The sequence below is a fragment of the Ornithodoros turicata genome, chromosome 7 (genome assembly GCF_037126465.1).
Source record: "Ornithodoros turicata isolate Travis chromosome 7, ASM3712646v1, whole genome shotgun sequence".
Taxonomy (NCBI): domain Eukaryota; kingdom Metazoa; phylum Arthropoda; class Arachnida; order Ixodida; family Argasidae; genus Ornithodoros; species Ornithodoros turicata.
The window spans coordinates 42,190,256-42,201,774 of NC_088207.1; the positions used below are offsets into that span (position 1 = coordinate 42,190,256).

General features: G+C 46.4%; 1 protein-coding gene across 1 annotated transcript; it reads right to left on the reverse strand.

The window, feature by feature from the left end:
• Window positions 1-538: 538 nt before the first annotated feature.
• LOC135399894 (organic cation transporter protein-like) lies at window positions 539-5,419 on the reverse strand. The gene is made up of 10 exons (XM_064631631.1): window positions 4,861-5,419; window positions 3,950-4,053; window positions 3,657-3,811; window positions 2,940-3,108; window positions 2,725-2,872; window positions 2,581-2,672; window positions 2,306-2,517; window positions 1,087-1,274; window positions 872-1,017; window positions 539-696 (listed from the first exon to the last, which is right to left on the reverse strand). Exons 1-10 carry the CDS (start codon window positions 5,416-5,418, stop codon window positions 678-680), a joined length of 1,791 nt encoding a protein of 596 aa, XP_064487701.1. The 5' UTR covers window position 5,419; the 3' UTR covers window positions 539-677.
• Between the last annotated feature and the right edge of the window lie 6,100 nt (window positions 5,420-11,519).

Genomic DNA, 11,519 nt, shown 5'->3' on the forward strand with positions numbered 1-11,519 from the left:
TTTAAACAATTGGGCAGCTGGGATTTGCCGTGCAGTCATGGAAAATTATTTGGGCGCCGTTTATTCCTGGACGTCCTAGTTGCAATTTGCCCATAGCGGAATGCCACCGGTAAACGCCATTTTGCCGCCAAGGGAGAGATGTTACTAGAGTGCTTGTGCAAGCATTCGCGAGCACAGACAAGTGTAGTCGGAGCAGAAGCGTGCAACGATACTACCGTCGAAAGGTGTGCTGCTTGCGCCAGGAGGGGACCAGAAAGGGGGGGGGGGGGCGGGACTAAGGCTGAGGAAGAGAGAAGCAGAGGTTTCAAAGGACGTCAGATGAGCGCTCCATTACGTTCACCCAATATAAAGGGGTGCAGAGATCGACGCGCGTGCCATAGGTGAGCAGTCCTTTCTCATAATCTCAATACTACATATGCGGGTAGAAATCCAGCGAACCCATACGGAAGTATGAAGGGAGGTGCCTCAAGACGAGAGCCACCGATATTCGAACAGACACTGTTCGTTCTTCCCTTAAGAGCTGATGGCACAGTTTCATGTCGAATGATTTAATTAAAGCACCGGAGAAGCATAGGTATGCCCAACAGACATCAGACTAAGATAGGGCTCAAATATATGCAGCGGTTTCAGATAAACAATTATGGCACTACCCATGCTCAGTCGACCTCCTCCGAGCCTCACATCGTTTGCTGTGGCCTATAACAAAAAAACATGAATAAGATGCAAGGGAGCCTACATTTGAGAACATCAAAAACGCTCAGCATGCTGATAAAGCTGATTCTGAGGAAGATCAGGGTCACATCAATGTAAATTTCACAAGGTAACGTTATTTGGCTGTAGGGGGCATTGTGAGTAAACAGCAGTCAATTACTCCCTGAGTAGTCGCTCGAAATCACGGTAGTCGTCGGGCATGTCCTTGTGCAAGGTCTCTGGAAGACAGAACACCAATGCTCCATCGACGATGCATATCACAGAGAAGACGATGCATAGTAGGTCCTTATTACTGTATCCCTTCGTCTGTTAATGTAACATTGCAATACGTCCATTAATAGGAACTTGCGGCAAAAAACGAGTAGATACACTCACAATACTTTCACCGAAAGAGACTGTGACAGCTCCGAGCGCTTCGCAGAGCGCGCATGCGTTGAATTTCGTGTTACGCAGCAAGGTGGGAAAAGTTTCTAAGGCGTGCAGGTACAGCACACCCGTAGCCGCCGTGACCAAAAGCTTGGCGAACAACAACGTAGCCTTCGGAACGTAAGAGACGTGGAAACCTGTAAGTGTCGCATTAGTTTAGGAACGAAGCAGCAGGAGTCAAGCGAGCTGGTGTAATCGTCAATTCCTTGAGTCTGAGGACAGGGACACCGGGAACGACGTCGAAGACACAGAAGGAACCAACACCGAGACACCTCTGTCTCCGTGAATATTCAATGCTTCTTGAGTCATCGTCCATGTTCCCTATGTCCCCTTCCTCAGGCTCCAGGAAATGCTACTTTCACTTTCATTAGATGTCTGCTAGCTATCGTTGAGTGAAGCCATGCACGTAAAAGTGCGCTTTGTTGGGACTTCAAGGCAGCTTGTTGTCACATTTGACAGCGCTGTTTTGCGCATACACTGTAAAAAAAAGGGAGCATAATTTTGTTCTTTTGGCGTATCGATGCTTTGCCATAAAAATTAGTGCTAAAAATGCTCAGATCGAATGCCAGAAAGTTCCTGCAACGTTTAGGGACCATTTGTGGTGCTGAGGAATAAATTTCAGGGTAACGGTAATAGAGGGAGTAATTGTTATCTACGGGACTAGAAGCTGTAATTGCTCCCCAGTATACTCCTTTCTTTTCGTTTCATATGTGTACAGCTGTAAATTACGCTGATCATGTGTCTGTAGGATTCTGGTATGATTGCATAATGGAGAAATGCAACAAAACAAACGGGATCAAGGGTTCAAAGGAGGTCTGCCTAGGTCCTAACCCTTGGTCCCGTCTGTTTTGCTGCATTGATCCCGGCTATAGGGATAGCATAATTTTTTTCTTCTCTGCATCAAAGCTTAAACGTACTGCCACGACCATTATAGTTCCTTTTGGGGTGTAAATGCTCGGTAAGTCCGTGTGAAGATTAGGGACTATTTAAAGTGCTGAGGAGTAGGCTTCAGGGTCAGGAGACTAAACTGGGGAGTAAGTGCAATCTCTGAGACTAGACGCTGTAATTCCTCCACAATTTACTGGTCGCCTTATGCTTCTATGGTATGCTCCGACTATAGAGACTGCACAACTTTATTTCTGTACACCAAATTCACTCACTCACTCACTTAGCAATCCAAATGTTAGAAAGGACAGCAGACCTGCACCAAGGGTGCCAATGGCGATGCATGGAATACGTCCGAATTTGTCCGCTGTTCGTACAACTAGGCAGAAGGCGAAGAACTCCAGCAACACGTCAGCCAATACAGATGCTGTTCTCGTAGGCCTGACAGCCTCTGCGCTTGGCGTCAGCGAATAATAAAGGATCCACGAAGAAAGCCTGATGGGAGCAGCTTTTTTAGCACAGGGTAGGACTAGGAGGACAAGGCGGAGCGCGTCTTACCAGTTGAATAGAAGAACACTGAATATCGTGAAAGGGTAATATTTCGTTGTCGCCGCATAGCTGCGGAGCACGTCCGACGTCCTTTGCCGCTCCTATAGACACACACAACGCTGAACTCGTGGCGCTGAAAAATTAACTTCCTACCTGGCGTAGACGAACGAGCATCATCTCCCATCGCTGCCGTGCCACTGTGCCTTCCACGCAATTTCTCTTGGCTGCTTTAAACGCAATGTCGCGAGCGCCGACTATGCGGCCGGTGGCCAAGAGCCAGCGCGGGGTCTCTGGTATGGTTCTGCAAGTTTCCTCATGTCTTTAGCAAATTCTTTTCACGTCCATTCTTCTTCAGAAGAGGCACTCACGCAAAAGAGAAGATGAGGAAAGAGGTGGGTACCATCACTACAAGCTGCGCAATAAACCAGTTGTCGAGAAAGAGTACGATTGGCAACATGACAAGGTATCCCAATCCACGTGCGTGCAGGCATGCTAGCACATAGATAGTGCGTTGTGGGACATCCGTAATCTCTGCAACTGGAACGCCAACAATGTTTCTTTTTAACACCATCTCACCAAACAAAACGTGAACGCAATCGTGACACAAGCCTTTCGCATACAGGGCGTTGAGATTTGCGGATTTACCGAAATCCATCACAAAATACACTACTTAGCGCAACGATAGCAAGTGCGATGTACAACGAAGTGCATGTGCGAGTACGATAGCGTGTACGATACAACGATAGCGAAAAGATACACTTTGGGAAGCGCAATGGTTCAGTCGCGCTCAATTCGCCGTCAAGAAGCGACGCGAGGAGGGCATAGACCTCCCCTGCAGCTTCCTTTTCAATGCTTCTGCTGATAAGGGCAGGGCGTTACACTGCCGCAGTTGCCTGAAACAACAGTAGAGGAGGGTGACGGGTAACAGTTTTCTTCCGCCGCTTCTTGAATTCATTTGACAGATAACTTTTGTGACACGTTATAGAATTTTCTCGCTGCGTTACGTGAAACACCCTATGTAAAGCCTATAGGAGGCACTAGCAAGTCTACGAAGAAGCAAAGCTTAAGAAAATTAAATAACGTACGGACTGTAATCCCAGTTGTGCAAAGGCTGCTTATTCCGAACGAGAGCAGGAAGCGGCAAACCATGAAGCATACTAGATGACGTTTGATTAACAAGAGGAAGCCAGATGCAACTACGACGAGGGTGTTCAGGAACAAAACTGGCTGTCGTCCGTAACTGCAGTTGGGACAAGACAAGGTAGACGTTTACTCTCCTCTGCATTAGTCGATCGTCAAGAATGACGGCAGCGTTTGTATTTTGCATGCACACTGACAGAACACGTGTCTAACCATAGCGAAGGAACGAAGGTCTTACCTGTCGGAAAAGTTTCCCACTAAGGGCATTGCAATGAGCTTGCCAACCACATAAACGCTGTCGCTGAGGGATACTAGCCACTCCCTATCGCAAACAAGGTTCCACTGGGCCAAAGAAAAAAAAAAAAGATGCATATAAGTACCATACATGCGCAACTAAAATTGTAAGAAAAATATGGGTTTAGTTCCGTATCGGGACCACTCGTTTTTAAAAATTAGTGAAAACGTTAGGAAGGTAAATATTGCATAGAAGTGGAAGAAGGTCATATACTGAATCGAAAAATGTAAGAATTATAAAATTCTGTGGACTAGAAGTTTTTATATGCATTTCAACAACCCCATCTGATTCACTTTTAGCGCAGGAGAAACACTGGAATGCTAAGCCTAACGGACTCGAAACTTGCCATCTTGCAAGAGGTAGGGTCGTTGAATTTAGCTAAATCACCTCACTTTAGTGGTTCACCTAAACCTGGCTAAATCACCTCACTCTAGGTTAGGTTCTACAGATTGGAGTGGGGGTCTGCCCCCCCCCCCCCCCCCCCCCCCCCCCCCCAGGCACGCACTAGGCGGTGCGGGCGTCGAGACTGTGCCTCGGCCGAGGCACAGTCTCGACCTTCTGATCTAACCCGGGTTAGATCAGAAGGTCCTTAGTAAGAATGGCGGATAGCCTTCAAGAAACTGGCGATAAAATTTAATTTTTATACGTTTCACGCAATATACGAGGGTCATTCCTGTTTAATTACGTTACTAATTAGCTCCTCTTTCACCTAAAAGCGTTTGATTTTTTAAAAATCTATTTTCTTTAAGAAAAGCCAGTGGTCCCGATACGGAACTACATCCAAAAATATATCCGCAATAAGGCCGTTAATGCGGTCACCACCCGTTCAGAGCTTGCGCCCAACTCCTCCTTACCTCAGTTTGAATCGTGAGCGTGAAGGCTCTTCTTTTATAATACCAGGACGAGCAAGGTGCGACGCTTCCGTTCGGCAAGTACATATGGCACCTGTCAACGGTACCGTCGGCGGATCTAGGAATCGCTACAGCAAGCCACTGCTCCTCGCTAAGGTTCGCGTTGGAAGGCATGGCACACCAATGTTCAGTCTCAAGCGCGAATGCGAAGGTCAAAAGCCTATGAACCACACTAAGAAAGTGTCCCAGAAAAACGACGTAGAAGATATGCTGCTGGAAGGGCCCACTGGAGCCATATACATAGTTTAAGTCATTGATGTGCGACACGGGGCTCAGGGACGAAGTTGAATGCCGCTCTTCGATGGCTTTTCTGTGGCACTCGGATGAGACTGCTGGATAAGTGGGCAGTGATTCCTGGCTTGTGGTTCGAAGAATCGACTTGAGGGGACGATCTGTGTGCTGTGAAGACACTGAATCCATGTTGCACGAGGATGAAGTTCTTCTTCGTTTACGTCTTGGAATGGACTTCACCCACGACAGCCAGTCAAGGCTAAAGTCCATTCCAAGGCTAAGATTCAGGATGCATTCCAAGATCATTTCAAGCGCAGGGGGAATGAAGCACGCGTTCAGCTTTGGCGTAGTGTTATGATTGCGTTCACTGCAATTTTTGCTGGCGTTTTGGTCCGCACACTCTCAGAAAGATGTCAGCAGAGTTTTCCCTATGTGTCAGCAAAGGACACTCTGTCCCGCACAAGGAACATGCTGCGAGTTTTGAACGCTTCGTAATCGAACGAGGCTTCCTGTGGGCTTTATATGTATTCAGAAGTACGCAGGAGATCTAAATAACACCCAGCAGTTTTACAACAGTGTTACATATAGTGTTACATATAGTGGCACAGAGTGTGGCGCTAAATGCTTTCGAAACCCACGCATGATGCAAAAAAAAATATATATATATATAAAGATAAAAAACGGTGAAGTATTGCATCATCCTTTCATATCACAAATATGGGTCACATACAGTTTGCTCTCATTCGATTTTCCGCCGCACCGCGTTCAACTTTATGGCGAGCAGACAATGATGATGATGATGATCGTGTTGGCTATTCCCTTCCTAATGGTCTTCAGCCTGATGATGACAATGCCTTCCTTGGTTTAATCGATCTTACCTCCGTGAGTTCGAGACAGCCACAACGGAAATAATTGGGGACTGCTGCCTCCAAGGACAAGACCACATTGTTCTTACTGTCTTCAGGAGTCCACACTCCGCAGCCCTGCTTATACGCAACAGCGTGCTCTAGAGGCAACACCACGAACCGCGAGGCGCAACTTGGCTGCTAAGCGTGCCCACGCGCAGGTACCGAGTGTACCGAGCCCTCCTTATCCCCCCCCCCTCGGATCCCTTAACGAGCTGGACTCTCGCCCCCTCTCTCTCACAAAACTGATTGGGCCCAGGTGACATCCGGCCCACCAACGCTCTGCCCTCCAAGCTCTCTTCACCTTTCTGGATACCATAGGACTTCGATCCATATTGTGAAGGGGCTCATTATTTCATTCCCCGCATCACCACCAGCAATGGGGTAGAGTATCGCGCCTGGCGATGAAACTCCCCATTCATCACCTCGCAATAAAGTTGTTGCCGTTGTTGTTATAGTCCGCATGGTGAACGTATTAGCGTCCAAGAATGCATTACATATGCTTACAGAGGTTTTGAGGATCACTTCATGGTCCCTTTAAGAAGAAAACGCTACTTACCCGACTAGCCTGAAGATGACAACGCGAGCCAACGAGGCTTGTGCACTGACGTCACGTTTGGTCACGTGACTCGGGAAAACATAAGTCACAGTATAGGAGGGCATGCCGTTTAGTTGTAGTATGCGTGCAATTACAAGAGGAAAATTGTAAAAACATACGCTGTTGCCTGATTCGGCCCGCGGTATGACGCCTGTGACGCATCTTCATGTTTTCCCGTGTCATGTGGCTCAAAGGCGCTCAATGGCAACGCGTGACGCCATGTGTGCCGTCATATCTAACGGGACTTCGCGGAAACGGCCGATGACATGGCGTTTTGGAGCGGTATTGCCATACCAACAGAGATACCTGGAGCTCAGAAGTTAGGACATGGAGAAGACACAAAATGCAGTCTACACCTCTTGAACCCTAATACGAGGGGCGTTCAAGTCAAACCGGGACTTTTCATTTTTCGCAAAAGTAAAATGAACTTAGAGGCGAGAAATTTGTTTTATTTTTCAACCTAATCTCCAGCTGCACTAATGCACTTGTCCCAGCGTTTCACGAGGGCTTAGATGCCAGCAGCGTAGAAATCCTTACCGGCACGTAGCAGCCATGATCGGACCGGATTCTTGACCTCGCCGTCGCAGCTGAAGTGGCGGCCCCCAAGGAACGCCTTCAGTGGGCCGAAGAGATGGAAATGGCTGGGGGCGAGGTCTGGACTGTAAGGGGGATGTGGCAGCAACTCCCAGCCAAGTTCCTGTAAGGTGCGTGTCGTTATGCGGGCGTGCATTGTGCTGTAGGAGGACTCCTTTGGTGATGAGGCCCGGCTTTCCGAAACTGGAGGTATTCATGAATGATAGTGTTCAACGTTCCCACAGAAAGGTCCGTCTTTCGAGCCAGTTCGAGACATGTTATCCGTCAGTCCTTGAGGATCAGGCGCTCCACAAGTTGGATGTTCTCAGGAACTCCGACACTGCGCTCTGAGCCGCCCGGCCGGGATCGTCCTGCACTGATGTACGGTCGTCTCGGAACCGTTTGCACCACTCAAACGCTTTGCTGCGGCTAAGTATATCGTGGCCATACTGAGCCTGAAGTCTTCTTAGAATTTCAGATGACATTACGCCTTCATTCACGAGAAACTGCATGACAATTCACTGTTCGATGTGCGCGCTCACCTCGTTGTCGGCCATCTTGTCCAGCACGTGTCTTCTGTTTTGCACAAACTTTGGACCACCACGTGGTGAAGGCAGACGCCTCTCGCGTGTGAAAATGACGAAAAAGAAGTCATTTGTACACTCAGACAGAAAGTCCCGGTTTGGCTTGAACACCCCTCGTAGAAACGAAAACCCCCGAGACGCGCAGGAGCACACAGCGATGACACAAGGATGTGATCGAGAATCTGTTGTGTCGTCCCTGTGTCTCGTGGTTTTCCTTTCTATTATCAGAAATTGTGTTCTTCCTAGTTTCCTCATGAGACAACCAGGCCCTCCCAGGTTTGACGCAACCCATCAAATTGAATTACAAAGCGCGTCATTTCTCAGAGGCTAAAGGCATGACGCAGAAGGACAAGAGTGCTAGAAGGTGCAGAGCATGTGGGTTGAAACTGATCGTGATAGTATGGTAGTGACAGGACGCACTGAACGCACGCACGCACGCATTCTTCTTCGTCATTGTATCTCGGGATTTTCCAGACTGGCGTTGAGTTGCATCGATAAATCAGTTGCTAATTGAACACAGTCTGCATCAATCCTTGTCTTCAGTGCGTTCTGCCATGATCAGGAAAACGATAAGTAGGCGAAAGACTGCAAAGTTAATCTTCGGTCACCCCTCCACTCTGCATGGACTCACCAAGTACTTCGTGTAATGACAGACAAACCATAAAGGAGAGACAACAAAGAAAGACATAGGTGTTATTATTTGTAGCTTCTTTTTTATATATAAATCCACTCTATCCCGTTCTACATGTCCATGAACGTCTGCATATGATAATGTACCACCCGTTGAAGCGCTCCACTGGTTACTTTGAGCTCAACAGATCAACCAGTTCTAGAGGAAAAGAGTAAAATACATGTTTTTTTTCTCTCACTCTCTCTCGCAACACGCTGCACTGCGCTACTGGTAGAAAGAATGTTATCAGAGCGCGCAATGAAAAGCTCTTGCATGCACATTGAGAGCGAGATTTTTGCGAAAAGGAATTTCCATTCGACCCGCTCGAGGGACGTCAATATTCTATTGTTCACAAACGGTCAACAGAAAAATCGTCGCTAATTTATTACAACAGGTGAACAGACAGGCAAGTTGTACTAATATGTCCGTGCTATTAGCCGCGTGCTCGAACTGCGTGCCGACACGCACGATACAGTAAACTTTCGTTATAACGAAATCACATTTTTCGAATTCTTACTTTATTCGAATTTTCGCGCTGCCCTGATCTAAACGAGCGCGTTTCAAACCTGATTATTCGAACTGTCCTACCCGCCGACTCCGCTTAGTGCGAAGGGCGGACCGGCAGCTCTCTTTTTTCAACATAAATTAAAAGGCTGTTAAAGTGTTCACTTCCGAGGTTTGCTTGGTTGCTCGAATACTTGCTTTTGTTTGTTGTTGTTACTTTTTAAGGCTTCCCCGGTGTTTCGTTGGCGCTTTCGCTTTGATTGAATTGCAGCTTATATCGAATTATTTGCAGGTCCCGTTGGCTTCACTGAAACGAAGGTTTACTGTATGTGCATTCGAAGTACTCAAATGAATCATTCGAAGTATTCAAATGCAGTCAGTTTTTAAGATGACGGAATTTCCTATTTGACGACGGATTTCGAGCTGTGGTATGGCTGTTAGGATTCGGCGAAGGTACTTCTCAATATACACTATATTCTTCTATAATCTTTATCGGACTTAATGAATAGAAGTTGTACCACTTGCGGTAGCGAATAATGCGGAAGATATACTCGTAATAGCTAAAATACATATTAAATAATTGCGCAGCATGCTGCGCTTCGTGCGGGTTCTGCAACAGAGGTATTGTCCGTGGTGTATTGACCAATTTGTAAAGTACTATGTACATTCTCTTCGTCGTTCAGCATTGGCCAACGACTGGTCAACAAGAACAAGACGACGGGTCCCGCGGAAGGCACAGTGCAAAACAGCCTTTTAGGAGCGGCTCATTGCAAGTCGACATAAACCAGCCCACACAGAACATGCATCGCATTTGTCCCATTTACATTCGCATGCATATAACGCATGTGCCACAATTGCCTTTTAAACCCACAAGAATGTGATGACATACATGCACATTAGTACAAAATGCGAAACGTTTTTTTTTTTCCTTTTTTTTCTCATTCAGGAAAGAAAGGAAATAGTGAAGTCGGTGAGTTGAACTGGATGCATCAAGATAAAAAGGATTCAAAACTATATCTATATAAAACAACTGTCTTTCATTCATACAGGAGGACTTCCTATAAGCGTCATGTTTCAAGATTGATACACGTTTTGTACTTATCTTTAACCATAGTTGTAATGTAGTCAAGACTAAGCAGGGGCGTAAGATAGTGTAATGCACTGACGAACGTGCGTCTTATAGCGTGCTTTACGTCCGTAACCACCGAGAGGCGATTACATTTTTGTTACATTTGTCATCATCATCGTTTTTGACCTCAATCGTTAGAGCACGACTGTTAGCGCTCAGAACAGTGTTCAAAAGCGACTAACAAAAAAAAAAAAGCTACTGCCTGTGTGGCTTCTTTCACTGCATGTCATTATTATCGAAGCCTCTTCCAGGGAACACAACGGTTAAAATCGCTATTGGTACCCTCAGAGCAGTAGTTCGGTTTGTAAGTTTTGACACAACCTTGGTCTGCTCTGCGTTTGCAAAGACAGACGATGCCTTTCTGACGCTACCGCTAACAGCGCTTCATCAATATTCACCGGGATCATTTCCAGTATTCGTTCTCCATGTGTGTGTTTTTTCCCCCTGTATCTAACTTTAACGCAGCGGTATAATAACCTGAGAAGAATTTCATTTGTCCCCACTACCTTACGTTAACAAAAAAATCTAGCAGACGTGTGTATGTGGCCCCGTGCTTTACTGGGTTCATTACTGGGTAATGGTTTCGTATGCAGTCTTTCGAAACGAACAATAACGAACGAAACGTACAATCATATCACCAATAGCACTTGTGCTTATAGAAGAAAGTCACCTTTTTGTTTCTTGTGGAACGATCGCATTTTGGCTACTATCAGGCAAAACGTGCGTATCTACTTGGAGGCTAAGAGAGGTGCCGACAAATTTAAACTGCGTGCTCAATACGAGAGCGCTGGTCGACACTGCTTCAACAACTCGCGCTGCCTCCCGTCAATATATTTCCCGTTAACATAATGGTACCTCGGTGCCGCTGTAATCACTAGACCTGTAACAAAAAAGGGTCGCAAAACCACACAATTATGCTACAATATTATGAAAGTTTGCCTTCAATACATGATCCATTGCCCAACAATGTACATAACCCTGGGGTGACAGTTGGAAACTCATTATTGCACCAGCTCGTGCACCACTGCCGGCGGCAAAAGTGAACAAGATCAGATTCCCGCGTACTTGCGATGTGAACGAAAACTTTTAACATGCTCAACGAGAGAACAGTATGGAATGTAGAACACAGCAGCACACTCCTGTCACTTCGTACTAGCAACATACAACTACTTTCGAGTGCAAGGCCAGTCGTTACCAGCACCTAAATTCAAAAAGCACCGATGGTATTTGATTAGACCAACACATGCAATATCGAAAACGGGTTGTACGGTCTCTTGGGAAACTAACCAAAACGTCAGCTAGCAGAAATGAACGACTGTCAGCTATAAGGAGCCAAGTACAAGGGGAAAAAAAAAAAAAGAAAGAAAAATTTGTGCTGATGGAGCCAGCCCATACTTATCGAACCTGT

Coding starts and splice junctions, on each gene's coding strand:
- LOC135399894 (XM_064631631.1), bottom strand. CDS start 5,418: ATGGACTTTAGCCTTGACTGGCTGTCGTGGGTGAAGTCCATTCCAAGA. Junction 2,518..2,580: donor AGTGTTCTTCTATTCAACTG/GTAAGACGCGCT, acceptor TGCTCCCATCAG/GCTTTCTTCGTGGATCCTTT. Junction 1,018..1,086: donor TCTCTTTCGGTGAAAGTATT/GTGAGTGTATCT, acceptor TTACATTAACAG/ACGAAGGGATACAGTAATAA.